Source organism: Engystomops pustulosus, chromosome 4 (genome assembly GCF_040894005.1).
Source record: "Engystomops pustulosus chromosome 4, aEngPut4.maternal, whole genome shotgun sequence".
Classification (NCBI taxonomy): domain Eukaryota; kingdom Metazoa; phylum Chordata; class Amphibia; order Anura; family Leptodactylidae; genus Engystomops; species Engystomops pustulosus.
In genome coordinates this window covers 116,091,381-116,110,991 of record NC_092414.1, presented here as the reverse complement: position 1 = coordinate 116,110,991, position 19,611 = coordinate 116,091,381, and the positions used below count along the sequence as shown (strand labels likewise).

Genomic DNA, 19,611 nt, shown 5'->3' with positions numbered 1-19,611 from the left:
ATAATGATAACTCTCTATTGTGTGCAAAAATTGCACTATGGGAGAGCTTTCCATGTTGTATTTTTACCTGGAAGTAGCAGGCAGATTCAGTATATATCCATCCAGTTGGGGTGTCCTTTTCTTGCAATATTCACTCACTTCCCCATGCGGTAGGTTAACTGTAATCCTTGCTGTCCAGTCTTTCAATGACTATTATTACAGATAATGATTAGGAGGGAACAAGAAGTCATAATCTAAACATAGAGTTATGATGAAAAAATTGTTTTAATAAGTTAAAACCTGACCCTTATTCTTGTTTAAAAACATTTGTTAAATAATTGCTACATAATAACAATACCTCTGGCTCATATCGAATGGCGATGATGAAGTCCATGGAATAGGGGATGTTGTTCACAGTAAATCGCAGTCCAGCCCCATTTAAAACACGTGCAAATCCAGGACCCGTCCATGTGATAGGCTTTCCAGGAGTTGGCTGCCGTAATACCAACTCCACAACACCCTCTGTACCAAATGGAACTATTTCCTGGGTGCAAATGAATCAAAATATGACTGTTTAAGGCAGAAAATATTATTTGTCATGATATTACATTAAAAGCAAACCCTACCTGTGCTTGCCGCTTGCCTCGTATACTTCTTTTCCTCATACTTTTTAGTATTATCCTATCATTCTCAAATCGGAAATCTATTCCTTGTTTTAGGAAGTATTCCTTGCATTTTGGCATCGGCGTTGGATTGACCTGGAAGAAAATGTATGAATTGTTTGAGCTGAACTTATTTGTATGATGAATTAAACATACACTAATTTAAGGGTAAGTCACCCCATGAGCTTGACACAATTTTCTAAAGAATAGTGAGCGATGCTTATGGGGTCTTAGGGGGTTATATATAACATATAATTTTTCTGTCACCCACACTCATTCTCTTACTCTCTGAGAACATAAGGAAATTAGGGAGTAAGCGAGAGAGTTTGAGTGACAGAAGTGTCTTTATATGCATTAAAACTTGTAACCAAAAAGTATTTAGCCAAATTGCATTTCAGATAGTCATGACCAGAACATCTTGACTGCCTTGGACAGAACCTTGACTGCCGTGGACGGCCAAGACAGAACCTTATCCATCAGGTTGCCTTCTCTTATACACCCAATGCTTTTATTTGGTTGTAAAAGATACGACCCAATAAGCTGAGCATAACAGTAAGTTACTTTCATTTGCTACGATTAACCATAAAGTATACTACACTATTTAGTCTTTCCCATTTCCCCATCTACCCAGATAGTCCTGTTTGATATATTTAAGTTTTTAAATTTTGTTGAAGAAATTTAGTTTAACAGAATAACAAAGTGCTATCAAGCTCTTCTGGTGGGCTCTTGATTTTATATGGAAAGCCAGAATAAGCAAAAAATTTAGCATTACATTATTCCACCTATTAATATATTGGGCAATATTTATTATGCCTTTTCTGGCATGCCTTTTAGGGATGAGGAGAAAAATCTCCTCATCCCTAACAGTTCCTGGAAGTTCTGTCGGCTCAGTTTATATTTATGAATTATCCACTTCCTTCCAGTCTTTAGCTGTGTTATGTGACCAATATTAGAGCCCTTCCACTAAGGTCCCTTGTATACAAACGTAATGGGGACCGCAAATGGTGCGGCCAGACCTCTATGGCACCCAGTTGTAAAGCGATGAGTCATTTTCAAATGCCAAGGGCCCTTAGCCATCCAAATAAGAAAAGACTTAAAGAAAAATGCCCCTTTTCCAAATTCCAAAGGGTCCTTGGTCAACCAAGTAAAAAAAATGTCAAAATAGGTCTAAAAGCCTTGATAGATTTGGAACAGTTTTTTTGGTGCAAATTACACCAACATTCTGACCCAAGTGGATTAATAAATTCCCTCCACTGTTCCTGGTGGAACATCTGAGTAATGGTCAAAGGACACAGTTAAGGACTAGAAGGGAGCAGATGACTCATCTACCAGTAAAAAGATAGCCTTCTATGCAATCAATATCTATCACATAAAATTGTTCTGATGAAAAATTGAAAAATCACTACAGGCAAAGTATAGTACTTTACATACTAATCTAGGTATTAATTAAATGCTGTAGAACATTGTACATCTTTGGGTACTCACTATAGTTGCAGATCCAGACAATGCTTGTGCTTTTTCTGCCTCGTATATGTAATAATCTAGTGGCACAATATAATATCCATTTGCGGGTTCATTACACTGCAGTCCTACGATGTTAGGGAGACAGTCACACTGACCAGTGCTCTGAGAGCACCTGTAAACAAGGAGACATCAAAAGAAAAGAAACTGGTAAGCACTTGTGTTTCTTACCAGCACCAAGTTGTAGATTAATGTCAAATAACTTGTTGGAGTAACCTGGATTTAAAGGGGTGTTCCCACAAAGACAAGTTTCTTGTACTCAGGATAATGAAATAACACATTCTCCAATTCACTGTTATTAACAAATATACAGCATTTCAGAGATATAAGTCCAACCTGTCTCTATCAGTCCTGGTGTACACAATTTCAGTTGCCCCTAGGGTGGCCCCATCTTGGATTTCTATGTGACAGCATGCAGATGAGATTTCTGTCTCTCTCTTCTGTGTGCCTGTAGCTATGTCGCCTGCATGGAGCTCACACTGATCACTTCCTGTAAGCACATCTTAAACAAAGAGTAGCTCTAAGCTACAAACTACAAGGAGATAAGTGATCTGGGGGAAGGCAGAGGAAGGCACATATCTGTGAGATGTAGCAGGGCTCACAGTGTAACAGTGTGAAAGTCTGTCAACCTCTGTCTATCAAGCTTCTCTCCTCTCTGATCTGTCTCTCTCTTTTTATGTGTCAGTGTAGTACAATGTCAGATGCCAGATGAAAGTGTATATACACCTGTACCCTGATAATCTAACCACATTGTCACCCCACAGAAATAGATGGAGCATAATGTGTCTGCTTAGAGAGCCTAGGGAGTGATAGGAGCTAAAACTGCAATAACACTGAGTAACAGTAAGGGGTTAATATGATCTTTATTGTTTTAACATCATTAAGGGAATGAAATGTCAGAATTTTCTTTTGTGGGAAAACCCTTCTAATGAAGAAAAGTAACCAATGGAGTTTGACAAAACACAAAGTAATGAGACAACACTAGTGAAATATTGTTTTACTAAAGTTTTCATGAACAATTATTATTATTACTATTATGTTACTTAATTCATGTTGTGGATTATAAGGAATATCTGGAAAAAAACCGTAAGCAAAGAAGTTAAAATATGCTTTAAAATCAGTATACTTACACGCTTGTATGGGCACCTCCAATGTCACAGTTGCATGCAGAACAAGGGTACAGGCTGTTTCCAAGTCCCCAATAGCCAGGCTAAAATGTAAAAAAAATGATGATTAATTGCCTTGTAAAGGGCACATAAATCCACAGTACAAAAATACATGAAATACGGATCATATATTTCTATTTAAATTCACCAAAATGTTTATTTTTACCTGTATTCATATGCTATTATCTGATTACATGTTCAATACGTTCCCTTTTGTCAACTGCAGATTTCCTGTTTTGTAGCTATTTTGTCCGTTTAGATTTAACCCCTACGGGACACAGCATCTTTTGGCCTAAAGGACGCGGCCCCATTTTTCAAATCTGGCCTGTGTCACTATAAGTGGTTATAGCTTTGGAACGCTGTGAGATATCCAGGGGATTTTGAGATTGTTTTCTCGTGACACATTGTACTTCAAATTAGTTTAAAAATTTGGATGAAATCTTTTGCGTTTAGTTATGAAAAAAAACAAAATTTGGCAAAAATGTTGAAAAATTCTTTATTTTCAACGTTCTAAATTCTCTACTTTTGATTCAGAAAGTCATAGCACCCAAATAAATTCATAACTTACATTTCCCAAATGTCTGCTTTATGTTGGCATGGTTTTTTCAGATTCCACATATTTTACTAGAATGTTATGAAGCTCAGAATTTGGGAGCCATTTTTCACATTTTTTGTAAAATCGCCAAAACCTGTATTTAGATGGACCTGCACAGTTTCTAATTGACACTGAGAGGCCTAAATAATAGCGAGACTCGTAAATTACCCCATTGTGGAAACTACACCCCTCAACGTATGAAAAACCACTTTTAAGAAGTTTGTTAACCCTTTACGTGTTTTATAGGGGTTAAAACAAAATGGAGGTGGAGTCTGCAAATTGTAATATTTTTTCACAATACACTCATTTTGGGTGGAAAATTAAACATTTGTAATGGATAAAATGAAAAAAGGCTCCACAAAGTTTGATACGCAATTTCTCCCGAGTACACCGATACCCTACATGTGGTGGTAACCTGCTGTATGGGCGCACGGCCGGGCATAGAAGGGAAGGAGGCGCCATCCGGAGCAGATTTGCTGTCACATTGTACAGGCTATAATTTTTTTCTTTTTTTTAATGAGGACCTATAGGGGCTTATTTCTTTTGCCACATGAGATGCACTTTTCTAATATATAATTTTGGGGCATCTATAGCTAATTGGTGAGATTTAATTAACTCTTTGTTGGTGGAGGAAATGAAAATCATCAATTTTTAGGAAAATTTTTATGTGTTTTTTTTTTTGGCCGTTAACCATACCATGAAAATAGTATATTATTTTTATTCTTTGGGTCGCCACGTTTATGAAAATACTTCATTTATATATATTTTTTTATTTTTTCCCATTTTTACTGAATAAAAAGTAATTTGGCAAAATTGTTGTTAATTTTAGCATCACCGACTTACATATGCATAACTTTTTTATTTTTCACCTCAAAAATCTGTTTAAGGGCTTATTTTTTGCAAGAATGATAGCTCTTTTTAGTGGTCTTATTTTAGATTGCGTAACTTTTTAAAATCACTTTTTTAGAGCATTTTTAAAGGGCATTAATAAAAAATCATCTTTATCAGAGAGAGTTTTTTTAGGTTGTTTTTTACGGGGTTCACTTTGCGGATCTAATAACGATTCTGTTTTATTATACAGATTGTTACGGACGCAGGGATACCAAATATGTGGGGGTTTTGTGTATTTTATTCAATTGTACTGAATAAAAACTAATTTGGAGAAAATCTTATTCATTTTAGCATCACCATCTTTTTATATGCATAACTTTTTTATTTTTTGGCAGATAAATCTTGTTAGGGGCTTATTTTTTGCGAGAACAGTTGTTCTTTTTAGTGGGCTTATTTTGGAGTGCATAACATTTTTTAAATCACTTTTTAGAGCATTTTTTATAGGGTATTAATTAAAAATTATCTTTTTTCGGAACGTTTTTTGCGTTTTTTTCCTCCGGCGTTTACCGTGCGGGTCCAGTAACAATTCTGTTTTATTATGCAGATTGTTACGGACGCGGCAATACCAAATATGCGGGGTTTTTTTGTGTTTTTATGTTTTTTATACTTTATTAAGTTTTTTTATGGGAAAGTGACATTTTAGGGGCTTATATTTTTATGTATTAATTTTTTATTTATTATAATGTGTAGTGTTAACTGTTTTTGCATATTTTTACTTATACATACTTGAACTTAAACCAGTGATGCTCTGATCACTGGTTTAAGTTCAATACACTGCTCTACAATACTATTTTATTGTAGAGCAGTGTAAACTGTCTGAGCAAGCTTGCGCATGCTCAGACAGTTTACAGCCAGACCCGGAAGGGGTCTGGCTGCCATGGAGACCGGGCAGCTCCGGGGCACATGCCAGTCCTCGGAGCTGCCCGGCAGAGGATCGGATCCCCCGGTAAGCGGCACGGGGGATCCGATCCACAGCGCTTACACCCTTACACGCCGCGGTCATGTTTGACCGCGGCGTGTAAGGGGTTAACACCCGCGATCGGAGCCGGCTCCGATCGCGGGTGTTAGCGCAGGCTGTCAGCTGTACTAGACAGCTGACAGCCGCTGCTTCTGGTACCGGCTCCGTTCGTGAGCCGGTGCCAGAAGCAGGACGTTATAGAACGTCCCCGTGCGCTAAGCATCTAGCCCCGGGGACGTACTATAACGTCCTGGTGCGCCTAGGGGTTAATGAGTGTAATATATTGTACTGTACCTTAACATGATTTGGAAAATGTAATAAATAGAGATGAGCGAGCACTAAAATGCTTTTCCCGATGCTCGAGTGCTCGTCTCGAATAACGAGCCCCATTGAAGTCAATGGGAGACTCGAGCATTTTTCAAGGGGACCAAGGATCTGCACAGGGAAGCTTGGCCAAGCACCTGGGAACCTCAGAAAAGGATGGAAACACCACGGAAATGGACAGGAAACAGCAGGGGCAGCATGCATGGATGCCTCTGAGGCTGCTTAATCGCACCATTATGCCAAAAGTATGGGCAACAGCATGGCAATGACAGAGTGACCGAATGAGGCTAGATAGCATCTAAAACATCCAATAATTGACCCTGACACTATAGGGGACTATGCAGAGGCAGCGGCAGCAGCGGCAGGCTAGAGAGTGTCTTGGCAAAATACCCCAAATGGACTCAGGCTTAAAACCAATGGGTGGCAGAGAGGAACCAAAGGAGGTGAGCAAGAAGCGCTGAAATAATATCGGTAAATGATAAAAGTTTGCCAGTATATTTTGTGGATTACACAGCAGGGTGGCGACAAAGTTAACAAGTTTGATGTGGAAGCCATGAAAACAACCCAAAATTCTGCCTGACACAGCTCGTTTGATAAGGGGACCATGTATGGAGGCAGTGAACTAGTAGTAGATTAAAGGTGCTGCAGTTAAAACTATGTTAGTTGGATCTTGGGATGGAGCTGGCGCTCCACTGCCAGGCGAGCTTTCGCCAATCCAAGCCCCTGTCTCTAGGCTACTCCCCAAACAGCACTTCTAAGAACCTTTTGTATAAGATCAAGTGTAGTAGCGTTCTTATAAGTTTAGGATATGGCGGGTGAGGGGAATGTAAACAGATGCGCAAGAAGCGCTGAAATAATATTGGTAAATGATAAAAGTTTGCCAGTATATTTTGTGGATTACACAGCAGGGTGGCGACAAAGTTAACAAGTTTGATGTGAAAGCCATGAAAACAACCCAAAATTCTGCCTGACACAGCTCGTTTGATAAGGGGACCATGTATGGAGGCAGTGAACTAGTAGTAGATTAAAGGTGATGCAGTTAAAACTATGTTAGTTGGATCTTGGGATGGAGCTGGCGCTCCGCTGCCAGGCGAGCTTTCGCCAATCCAAGCCCCTGTCTCTAGGCTACTCCCCAAACAGCACTTCTAAGAACCTTTTGTATAAGATCAAGTGTAGTAGCGTTCTTATAAGTTTAGGATATGGCGGGTGAGGGGAATGTAAACAGATGCACAAGAAGCGCTGAAATAATATTGGTAAATGATAAAAGTTTGCCAGTATATTTTGTGGATTACACAGCAGGGTGGCGACAAAGTTAACAAGTTTGATGTGGAAGCCATGAAAACAACCCAAAATTCTGCCTGACACAGCTCGTTTGATAAGGGGACCATGTATGGAGGCAGTGAACTAGTAGTAGATTAAAGGTGCTGCAGTTAAAACTATGTTAGTTGGATCTTGGGATCGAGCTGGCGCTCCGCTGCCAGGCGAGCTTTCGCCAATCCAAGCCCCTGTCTCCAGGCTTCTCCCCAAACAGCACTTCTAAGAACCTTCTGTATAAGATCAAGTGTAGTAGCGTTCTTATAAGTTTGGGTTCTGGCGGGTGAGGGGAATGTAAACAGATGCGCAAGAAGCGCTGAAATAATATTGGTGAATGATAAAAGTTTGCCAGTATATTTTGTGGATTACACAGCAGAGTGGCGACAAAGTTAACATGGAAGCCATGAATACAATCCAAAATTCTGCCTGACACAGCTCGTTTGATAAGGGGACCATGTATGGAGGCAGCTATATGGACTACTTTTGGAGGCAGCTATGGCGATGACGTGTGGAGGTAGCAATGGAGACAACGTGTGAAGGCAGCTAAAAAGACGACGTGTGGAGGCTGCTATGGAGACAATTTAATTTGGATAGTGCCTGTATGTGGCAGTCCAAAAAAGTTTTCAAAGCAGAGGAGCAGGTAGCTGGTCCTCCAAAAAGATTAAATAAATTGAGTGCCTGTATGTGGCAGTCCAAAAAAGTTTTCAAACCAGAGGAGCAGGTAGCTGGTCCTCCAGAAAAATTACATAGATTGAGTGCCTGTATGTGGCACTCCCAAAAATTGTTTAAAACAGAGGACAGGGTAGTTGGCCCTCCAGAAAAATTAAATACATAAAGTACTAAAGCCAGAGCCAGTTGGCCCTGGCAAAAAAATAGCCAGTTTCCTCTGCTTTAGTGTACAAAGAGGAGGAGAAGGAGGACAATAAGGAGGAGGAGTGCATACATTATTCAGGTTCAGCTTCTTTCACCTGGTGGAGAATGGAAATGCGGAGAAATCCAGGCTTTATTCATCTTGATAAGCGTCAGCCTGTCAGCGCTGTCAGTCGACAGGCGTGTACGCTTATCGGTGTTGATGCCACCAGCTGCACTGAAAACCCGCTCGGACAACACGCTAGCGGCAGGGCAGGCAAGAACCTCCAAGGCGTACAGCGCCAGTTCGTGCCACATGTCCAGCTTTGAAACCCAGTAGTTGTAGGGAGCTGTGTGATCATTTAGGACGATGGTATGGTCAGCTACGTACTCCCTCACCATCTTTCTGTAAAGATCAGCCCTACTCTGCCGAGACTGGGGACAGGTGACAGTGTCTTGCTGGGGTGACATAAAACTGGCAAAGGTCTTGTAAAGCCTACCCCTGCCAGTGCTGGACAAGCTGCCTGGTCGCCTACTCTCCCTCGCTACTTGTCCAGCAGAAGTACGCCCTCTGCCGCTAGCGCTGTCAGAAGGGAAATACTGTTTCAGCTTGTGCACCAGGGCCTGCTGGTATTCATGCATTCTCACACTCCTTTCCTCTCCAGGGATGAGAGTGGAAAGATTTTGCTTGTACCGTGGGTCCAGGAGAGTGAATATCCAGTAATCGGTGCTGGAATAAATTCTTTGAACGCGAGGGTCACGGGATAGGCAGCCTAGCATGAAATCTGCCATATGCGCCAGAGTCCCAACGCGCAAAAATTCACTCCCCTCACTGGCCTGACTGCCCATTTCCTCCTCCTCCAACTCCTCTTCTTCTGCCCATACACGCTGAACAGTGAAGGACTGAACAATTGTCCCCTCTTCTGTCTCGCCAACATTCTCCTCCTCTTCCTCCTCATCCTCCTCCACCTCCTCCGATATGCGCTGAGAAACAGACCTAAGGGTGCTTTGGCTATCAACAAGGGAATCTTCTTCCCCCGTCTCTTGTGACGAGCGCAAAGCTTCCGACTTCATGCTGACCAGAGAGTTTTTCAACAGGCCAAGCAGCGGGATGGTGAGGCTGATGATGGCGGCATCACCACTGACCATCTGTGTTGACTCCTCAAAGTTACTCAGCACCTGACAGATATCAGACATCCACGTCCACTCCTCATTGTAGACTTGAGGAAGCTGACTGACCTGACTACCAGTTCTGGTGGAAGTTGACATCTGGCAGTCTACAATCGCTCTGCGCTGCTGGTAAACTCTGGATAACATGGTTAGTGTTGAATTCCACCTCGTGGGCACGTCGCACAACAGTCGGTGAGCGGGCAATTGGAGGCGGCGCTGCGCTGCCCTGAGAGTGGCAGCATCTGTGCTGGACTTCCTGAAATGCGCACAGATGCGGCGCACCTTCGTGAGCAAATCAGACAGATTGGGGTATGTCTTGAGGAAACGCTGAACTATGAGATTTAACACATGGGCCAGGCAAAGGTTGCACACCACAGTCCGTCGGTCATCCGGTGTTTCTTTAAAGAACCTCCAGACTTCTGAAAATCTAGCCCTCGCCACGGGAGCTTGACTACGGGCAACATTTGGCGCTGATGCACCAGCTCTGGCCCTGCCTCTCCGTCTGGCCCCACCACTGCCTCTTCCAACCTGTTCTGCTATAGGACTCGCCTCCATCTCAGAAGCACTGTGTTCACCCGGCCTATCAACCCAGCTTGGGTCTGTCACCTCATCATCCTCCGATCCCTCAGTCTGCTCCCCCCTCGGACTTCCTGCCCTGACAACAACTTCACCACTGTCTGACAACTGTGTCTCCTCATCGTCCGACACCTCTTTACACACTTCTTCCACTACGTGAATAATGTCATCATCACCCACAGACTGCGACTGGTGGAAAACCTGGGCATCGGAAAATAGCTCAGCAGCAGCAGGACAAGTGGTTTGTGACTGTGGGAAGGGTCCAGAAAACAGTTCCTCAGAGTATGCCGGTTCAAATGCCAAATTTTGGTGGGAGGGGGCAGACTGGGGGGAAGGAGGCTGAGGTGGAGGAGCCGGAGGAGTGCTGATTTCGGCGACATGGGTGGACTGCGTGGAAGACTGACTGGTGGACAAATGGCTAGAAGCATTGTCCGCAATCCACGACATCACCTCTTCGCACTGTTCTGGCCTCAACAGTGCTCTACCACGAGTCCCAGTAACTTGAGACATGATGAACCTAGGGAGTGTACCTCTGCGGCGTTCCCCTGCTCCCCCATCAGCAGGTGGTGTCTCAACCCGCCCAGGACCACGGCCTCTGACCCCTGCAGTAGTTGGACGCCCACGTCCACGCCTTCGTCCTCTACACCTAGCCCTCGGGTTAAACATTTTCCAAATTAAAGTGTAAACTTGAAAAAAATATTTTTATGTGTTTATTTTTTTTATTTTTTTATTTTTTTTAACAAAACGATGCTATCCTATTGCTATGGCTAGTTTCTAACCTACACTGACAGCACACAACTGGATTTTGTGCTTTGCAAGATGAGTTTGAGCTATAAAATGAAATAAAGGTAAAAAAAAAAAATTAATCAGCAGACTCTGCCTAATTCTAATCAAACCCCTAATAAATTGTCCCACTTCGGTGTTTGAGGTGGATATGCGTGTCACTAAGAGCTAAACACAACGGTCGCAGGTCTCCCAGCAAATTCCTCACAGTATGGTACTAGCTGCACTACTAGTGCCAGCAAGCCCAGCCACAAGCAAACTAAAAAAAGGAAAATATAACGCTATTGTAGGCCTAAGTAAGCCGTTGGGGTTCTCCTATGGCTATTTTGTAGCCTACAATGAGAGCACACTGCTTTGCAAGATGAGTTTGAGCTATAAAATGAAATACAGCTAAAACAAAAAAAAATCAGCAGACTCTGCCTAATTCTACTCAAACCCCTAATAAATTGTCCCACTTCGGTGTTTGAGGTGGATATGTGTGTCACTAAGAGCTAAACACAACGGTCGCAGGTCTCCCAGCAAATTCCTCACAGTATGGTACTAGCTGCACTACTTGTGCCAGCAAGCCCAGCCACAAGCAAACAAAAAAAAGGAAAATATAACGCTATTGTAGGCCTAAGTAAGCCGTTGGGGTTCTCCTATGGCTATTTTGTAGCCTACACTGAAAGCACACTGCTTTGCAAGATGAGTTTGAGCTATAAAATGAAATACAGCTAAAAAAAAAAAAAATCAGCAGACTCTGCCTAATTCTACTCAAACCCCTAATAAATTGTCCCACTTTGGTGTTTGAGGTGGATATGTGTGTCACTAAGAGCTAAACACAACGGTAGCAAGTCCCCCTGCAAATTCCTCACAATATGGTACTAGCTGCACTACTAGTGCCAGCAAGCCCAGCCACAAGCAAATAAAAAAAAAAAAAAAGTATAAAGTTATTGTAGCCCTAAGAAGGGCTGTTGGGTTCTTGTAGAATCACTCCTGCCTAACACTATTCTAATAGAACACCCTAACACTTTCCCTGACCAGCAGCAGCTCTCTCCCTAGCGGCATCCAGACACAGAATGATCCGAGCAGCGCAGGCAGGGGCTAGTCTATTCCAGGGTCACCTGATCTGGCCAGCCAACCACTGCTATCGACGTGTAAGGGTACCAGGTCATGCTGGGTGGAGTGCAGAGTCTCTTGGCTTGTGATTGGCTCTGTTTCTGGCCGCCAAAAAGCAAAACGGCGGGAGATGCCATTCTCTCGAGCGGGCGAAGTATTCGTCCGTGCAACGAGCAGTTTCGAGTACGCTAATGCTCGAACAAGCATCAAGCTCGGACAAGTATGTTCGCTCATCTCTAGTAATAAACTAACTGTTTTTCCACTTCATTTTTTGTTGATGCCTATGTACTGGACTTTCAATTCCTATTATAGGATCTTGAAACACTACTGACATCTAGAGGTTTATAGAATAAGTAGCATTTGCCTAGTATTCAGACCCTTTGCTTAGTATTGAGTAGAAGCAGCTTTTGAGCTAGTACAGTCAGCTTAGTTTTTGTCTTAGGTCATTGTCTTTTCATCCAGGATATCGCTCTACTTGTCCACATTCATCTTTCCTTCAGATGACCGCTTGTCATTTCTCTGCAGCTGAAAATCACCCCATAGCATGATGCTGCCACCACAATGTTTCACAGTCCGGGTTGTATATGGCAAGTGATTAGCAGTGCCTGGTTTTCTCCACACATACCACTTAGAATTAAAACCAAAAAGTTCAATCTTTGTCATTGTGCCATTGTGCTCTTAGGAACCTTAGGAACCTTGAGTGCTGCAGAAATTCTTTTGTAACCTTGGCCAGAATTGTGCTTTGCCACAATTCTGTTTCTTAGCACATGATCTCATGATTCTCTTGTTCTCATGCACTCTGAGCTGTTTGGTCTTATATAGACAGGTGTGTGCCTTTCCTTGTCAAGTCCAATCAGTTCAATTAAACACAGCTGGACTCCAACGAAGGATAAGAAGCATCTTGTCAGGTTTCGGGATGCGTGAATCCACTGGACCACCACAGAAAATGATAATTGCCGACACCTGGGACCAGAGTCTAAGTGGCACCTGGTCTTCACCAGAGCCCATTCATTCATCCAGTGAGTTGTAAGAGAATTCCGCTCAAGGTAGCAGGCCGGACCAGTTGTCCTGTCGGGCAGAGTGGTGGAGATAGCAGCCCAGAGTCTGGTCAACCCTCTCAACTTGTCCATTGGACTGTGGATGATACGCAGATGAGAAGTCCAGCTTCACTTGTAGCTGACTGCACAGGAATCGCCCTAAACGGAAAACAAACTGGACCCCACAGTCCGAAACAATGTGCAAGGGGAGTCCATAAAGGCGGAAGATGTGCAGGAAGAACAGGCTGGCAAGGCGTGGAGCTGACGGTGGACCTGGTAGAGGGACAAAGTGAGACAACTTTGAGAACCGGTCGGTTACCACCCAGATTACAGTATTACCCGAGGATGATGGAAGATCTGTGATAAGGTCCATTGCCACATGAGGCCACAGGCAGCTGGGTATCGGTAACTGCAGGAGAAAACCAGCAGGTTTAAGTTGAGAGTGCTTTTTTCGGGCGCAGGAAGTGCAGGAGCCCACAAAATTCTGTATATCCTTGACCAGACCTGGCCACCAGTATAAACGGGAAATGAGGGTGACAGAGTGTTGCACCCCAGGATGCCCAGCCACATGAGAACAATGTCCCCGAGTTAGTATCCTTTTCTGAAGGGCAGGTCGGACATAAGTCTTACCAGGAGGAAGCTGCCGAAGGTCCACTGGAGCAGCAAGAACCAGTCGTTCAGGAGGAACGATATGTCTAGGAGCAGGATCCTCCCCAACAACATCCGAGGCACGAGAAAGAGCGTCGGCCTTAACATTCTTCTCTGTCGGACGTAAATGTATCAGAAATTAATTCGGGAGAAGAAGATCACCATTAGAGTAGCTCCTTTCCGCGGCAGAAAAAGTCTTAGACAAGATCCTACAAGTTAGAGTTCGGCCTTTGGGCCCCTTCTGGGTGAGAACAGCTCCTGCACCAGCGGATGAGGCATCGACCTCTATCAGGAACGGTTTCTCAGAATCAGGCCGGGTGAGAATGGGAGCAGACGAAAAGGCAGACTTCATCTTAATGAAAGCTTCTTCAGCCGCTAGAGAAGCTTAGGATTGGTGTTCTTCTTGGTAAGCGCCACAATGGGAGACACCAGAGTGGAAAAATATGGGATAAACTGCCAGTAGCAATTGGTGAAGCCAAATAATCTCTGGATAGCTCAGAGCCCCAATGGATGCGGCCACTGAAGTACTGCAGACAACTTTGCAGGATCCATCTGTAGTCCCTTGTCTAAGATAATATAGCCTAGGAATGGGAGACTTCTCTGATGGAACTGGCACTTCTCGAGCTTGGCATACAAGCAATTGGTCCTTAAGCGCCAGAACTTGCCATACATGGACTCGATGGGACTCAATGTCTGCGGAGGGCATGGATAGACGCAGCCTGGGCTCAGCAGTAGATGATGTAGCCGTAGAAACAGGAGTTACTGCAGGTGCTGGAAGCAGGTGCTGGGTAGCCACCAACTGTTGCAAGTTGGCGGTGAGTTGTGCAAGTTGTTTTCCTTGCGCGACAATCAGTTGCGACTGCTGTTCCATGAAGGTGGTAAGGTCAGCCATTTCAGGTAGTGGATCCTCGGCGGCATCCATGGCCAGATTTTACTGTAAGGATGCGTGAATCCACAGGACCACTGCGGAAGGTGGTACTAGCCGACAGCTGGGACCAGAGTCTAAGTGGCACCTGGTCTTCACCAAAACCCGCCGCAAAGTGGGGTTGGACTTGCTGCGGCAGGGTACCACCAGGTCGTTCCACAGGTGCCACAAAATTTTCCATTTTTATAAGTTGATCTAGACGCTCAGGATGTGTTTCTGGGACTAGTTCTATTGCAGTGGTGGTGAACCTATGGCACCGGTAACAGAGGTGGCACCTTTTAGATGCGCACCCAAGCCTTCACCCCAACACAGAGTTTGCCAGACAGGATTCAAGGCTTCCATCTGCGGTCCAATACAACCCAGGACTTGCCATGCTCAGCGCTATTTTAAAGCAACAACCTTGGCTGCCAGGATTACAGAAGGAGCGAGAAGGTATGAATAGAGATAGATTATCATTGGAGCTCCTGCTCTAGGTCCCCTGATTCTTCTTCTTCAGGGGACCCTGGAGGAAACCCACAATCCAAATTTCTCCATCATCTTTCTACTGTATTGGTGAACTCAGGACGCCGATCCGATTGAAACCTGTGATACAGCAGGAATCAATAAGTTACTGCTTAATTTGTCATGTTGGCACTATGCGACATATATGCAAGTAGGTTGTAGTTTGTACTATGCCTCTAAAAGGTTCGCCATCAATGCTCTATTGGAACGAGCTTAACTTTATTAAAATCCTTGTGGTGAGAGGAAGTGTCATGAGACGCTTTGTAGAAATTAACCAATTTTTACTTTATTCCTATGTTCATTCATTTTTTTCCTAAGTTCCTGGGAAGTGTGGACCACATATTATAGTGCGCAAGGGCATTCTAACAAATAAACCATATAATCAGAATTGTATGTGATATATGACTTCAAGGCAAAGGTTTCTCCTGTAGAAGTTTAAATATGTAGAATGATGTTGCAAAATCTTACAAGTAAGGCATCTGTTGGGTCGTAAGGCCCCAATGGTGCATGGTAATATGGTTGTAGGTATTGGTCTTGTTGTTGGATTCTGTAACCTACTGAGGGCTAGTATATTCTTCAGTGTTGGTGCCCTGCTAAATGTTATTATTGGTTTGGGGCTAAAGCTACAATATCCATTTTTCAGGATGTCCTAATTTTGGATAATATTGATCTAGTCAGCTGATGATCTGCGTAAAGGTCTTGATATACCTCATCTGTCTGGTTTCTGTTTGTTGTTTTTGTGATGATAATAAGCAATCCTTATATACTAGGTCTTTGTTTTTCTATATGCATCTTTCAGAAGATGACTGGAGTATCCTTTATCCAAAAATCAGTTTTTGAGGATCTTCGACTGTTTTCTAAATATGCAGTGCAGTTGTGACGGATGTTTTTGTGGCTAGAATCGTACTTGATGAATCAAAGTAGATCAGTAAATCCAGAGGCTCAATTTTGCCTCTGGATACTTTGATAGTATCGATAACATCATTGATGGTATTGATGTAAACAATGATAAAAACATTTAAAAAAAAACCCATAATTTAATTATTGTCATAATATATAAGTATGGACTATAGATATATATTGATCTATTTATTTTTATAGACAAGACCACCGCAAAGACCTATGAAAGGACCTTTTGTATCTGTCTATATCTCCAAGTGAGCATGTATAGATTTAATTTAAAATTTAGACTGGATTTGCAGAATTTTATATCCCCATATTTATTTATTATTATTTTTAATATAGTCATTTTTTGTATGTATTTCTCACGTATTCCCTGTAGTGTATATTAATGCGTAGTCCAAGAGAATAAAGAACCTCCAATTTCTAGAATTCACTTGCCTGATCTTGGTAGCACATCATTTTACAATCCTGTTTTTCAACCAAGTTATCCCTCCATATTATTTGGTGGGTAAATTTACAATATCTTATGGAACATATACTGATTAGTAACTATACTTACTATGCATTCATCACAGAAGCGGCCTGTTGAAAAGCTCTGACATTGGCATTGCCCAGTATTGGCATCACACACTGAAAAGGGCAAGGTTCCAAAAGGATTGCAACCACAGTCTAAAAAAGAAAAATACTGTAACTGGAACTTAATTGTACAATTCATTTAGCAAACAACAGGCAAAAGCCATTAATTAGTAAATTAGATTCTTTGTCCCAGGTACGTACATTGACATCCAACAGGGTCATCAGCATCCAATCCAAAGTAGCCTGGTTTACATTGATCACAGCGGATTCCTTCTACGTTTGTTTTACATAAGCAGGTCCCAGCGATGATTCCCTGTTTGTGGTCTGTTTTACCTTCACATAATCCATTACCTTGTGTACCTTGGGGGTCACAGTTGCAAGCTGGAAGCAGCGGGAAGAATAATGAAAAAGTATAATATCACAGTTTCTATAAAATATCCACAAAAGAGTTTGCAGCCAGTAGAAGTAAGGAGAGGTATCTAAATAGGACATCATACAAAAAAATATTTTCTTATATGTTTTTTGAAGAACGAGGATTTCATCATTTTCTATGGAATGCATTAAGTCTCTATGCTACATTATTTTGACTGAATTGTTTTATTAGATTGAAACACAAAATATTATGTATTATTATAACATTATAAGGATACATTTTCTCAGTTTTAAAAGAAACAGGAAAACAACTGAAATTTTATTTTTACATGCCCTACTGTTATATCATCCTACACCAGTTCTCACCAGCTCTTTGGAAACATACAAATAAAACTTACGGACACAAGTATCGGGATCAGAAATAGCTTTGAGAGGGTCATGATAGAAGTATGGTTTACACAGTTCACACTGATTTCCTCTGGTGTTGTGTTGGCAGTCTTCACATACCCCTCCGCTGGTGCCACTGTTTGCTTGGTATACCAACATATCAAAATAACATCTATCAGAGTGTCCATTGCAATTGCATTCTAGAAATAAAATAAAATATTCTGTTAATGAACAGAATACAATTATAGAACTTGTTTACAAAATAGAATTTTAGCATAGTTTTGCAGTTGCCTTAAATCATAATTATATGTGGTACCTCATTTTTTTTAATAAAACTGTACGGTGTGTCCTGCAAATCACTGACGGCACATGGCTTGCTTTTCTTTAATGGAAGTCATTGAACTGCAAAACAGTCCAAAATATATCATGTCCCTACCTTTTTAATGCACCCACAGCCCATACGCAGACATTTAGACCAATTTAAATGTTAATGTTAAAGGTGCACCATAAAAAAGTTGGTGCACTCTGAAGGAGCAGTGCAGAGCCTGCCAGATTAATGGAAAACGTGCACCATAATTCATAAATCTGGCTTTGTTTTTTTGACTCTAACGGACCTCTAATTAATCTGTTACACATTAAGGAAACGCATCATGTAATATTTATCAGCTGAGTCTACATTGCTCTGAGCCTGTGTTAGGAGACACCTAGTGACACTATTGGTAGTTTTCCTTTGCTCTTAGTGGTTAAGGACCAGTGGTGTTTAGCTTTGCTGTGGGATGTGGATGGGCTAGATGGAGAAATGTACTGCAAGTTACAGGTGCATTATGAGAACAATATTGAAAAGCACACACTCTCACTCAGGGCTGACACTGGCACTAGCGGCCGGAGAAAGGATAATACAGGTGAGTACATGATTGTACATGATTGTGAGGGGGCCTAGCATATAAAGTTCATAGAGGGGCAGTATGTAAAATTCATGAAGGGGGCAGTTTATATAATTAATGAGGGGGGCCAATATATAAAAAATTTATGAGGGGGCACTATGTAAACTCTTGGGAGCCCAGTATATAAAATTCATAAGGGGGCCCATTATTTAAAATTCATGGGGGACAGTATGTTTAATTTATGAACACATTCTTTAATAGGGGCACTGTATAAAAATAATTATAACGGGTATTAAATAGGTAAATTAATTTATTAAATGGGGCCAACTATAAAATTATGAAGCCATGTATTATGTAATTAATTGTGGGGCACAATTGTGGGGTAACAATGTAATTTTTGATATATGCAGGGGGCACAACATGGTTTTGTCATTTATATTCTTTAGCAGCATAGTGTGCACAGGTGACATTATGCTGCAACTGTGATATTCTTAGGAGTACAGTTATGAGATGTGCTGCCGAGAGCTGTCGGAAAATTCTACAACCAATTCTGGACCCGAAGGAGAAGACATGTCACCTCTGAGGTACTAGATCCTTTTTCTTCCTCTATCAGAACATTATTCTACTCACTGACTAACTAATAGCAGTGGTCATGGTGTGGTGGTATTATGTGGTCATGGTATGTTGGTATTATATTTAGGTTAAAATTCTGGCACCTGATTTTGTTATTCTTGGATAGTATTTTAGCCCGTTATTGTTGACTATTTAGTAAAAGATATGTATTAAATATTCCATCCAGGCTTGAGAATTGATACATGTTTCCTATAGACACACATTTGCTTTGTTGTAGCATTAATTTTTCATGCATTATTACAAAATAGCAGTATTATAAAAAGTGTATCTCCAGAATATATGTAGTTCTAAGATAAGAACTTTAGAAGTCATCTATGCCATTCCAGATATTTTACTTACCGTAGTAATTGAATTAACAGGTTCCCCATGGTTAGAAATCAAATAATCACAAATCAGAGATAACATATTGAAATGCAGCTATAGAAGTAAACTATAAATGCAAAAATATATATATTATGTAGAAGTTATATTACAACTTTACATGAGGGGTAACGGATCACGTAGTAACATAATGTAGCATTACGTACTTACTTTTACAGGCATTATCCTCAAAGCCAACTGCTGGGCTCCATGGTGCATCATTATAAAATTCTTTACATTTTTCACAGTTTAGGCCATCAGTATTATGTTGACAGACACATTTGCCATGGACCTGGAAAAAGTAAAAAACTTTAAAGTATTTCAGAGGTAGAGATATATATATTTCTGCTCTTACATAGAGATGTTTAATATCTACATAAAACATTCAATATTTAATCTATGAATCTAGTACCTAAAATGTATAGTTTTTAGCTGAAATTTTTGTGCTACCATTTTATTTGCAACTTTTTAATATTTATATTGGTGACACTAGATGAGG

The 19,611-nt window shown here is 41.6% G+C and overlaps 1 protein-coding gene across 1 annotated transcript in view; it reads right to left on the bottom strand.

The window, feature by feature from the left end:
• LAMB4 (laminin subunit beta 4) overlaps positions 1-19,611 on the bottom strand; it is a 108,069-nt gene that overhangs the window by 64,219 nt on the left and 24,239 nt on the right. The window contains exons 9-17 of the mRNA XM_072147131.1: positions 19,284-19,404; positions 17,247-17,435; positions 16,678-16,857; positions 16,460-16,569; positions 3,293-3,372; positions 2,127-2,277; positions 606-737; positions 338-523; positions 68-189 (exon numbers count right to left, since the gene is read on the bottom strand). Of these exons, the coding sequence (XP_072003232.1) occupies positions 68-189; positions 338-523; positions 606-737; positions 2,127-2,277; positions 3,293-3,372; positions 16,460-16,569; positions 16,678-16,857; positions 17,247-17,435; positions 19,284-19,404 (1,271 nt within the window). The remainder of the gene's footprint in view (positions 1-67; positions 190-337; positions 524-605; positions 738-2,126; positions 2,278-3,292; positions 3,373-16,459; positions 16,570-16,677; positions 16,858-17,246; positions 17,436-19,283; positions 19,405-19,611) is intronic.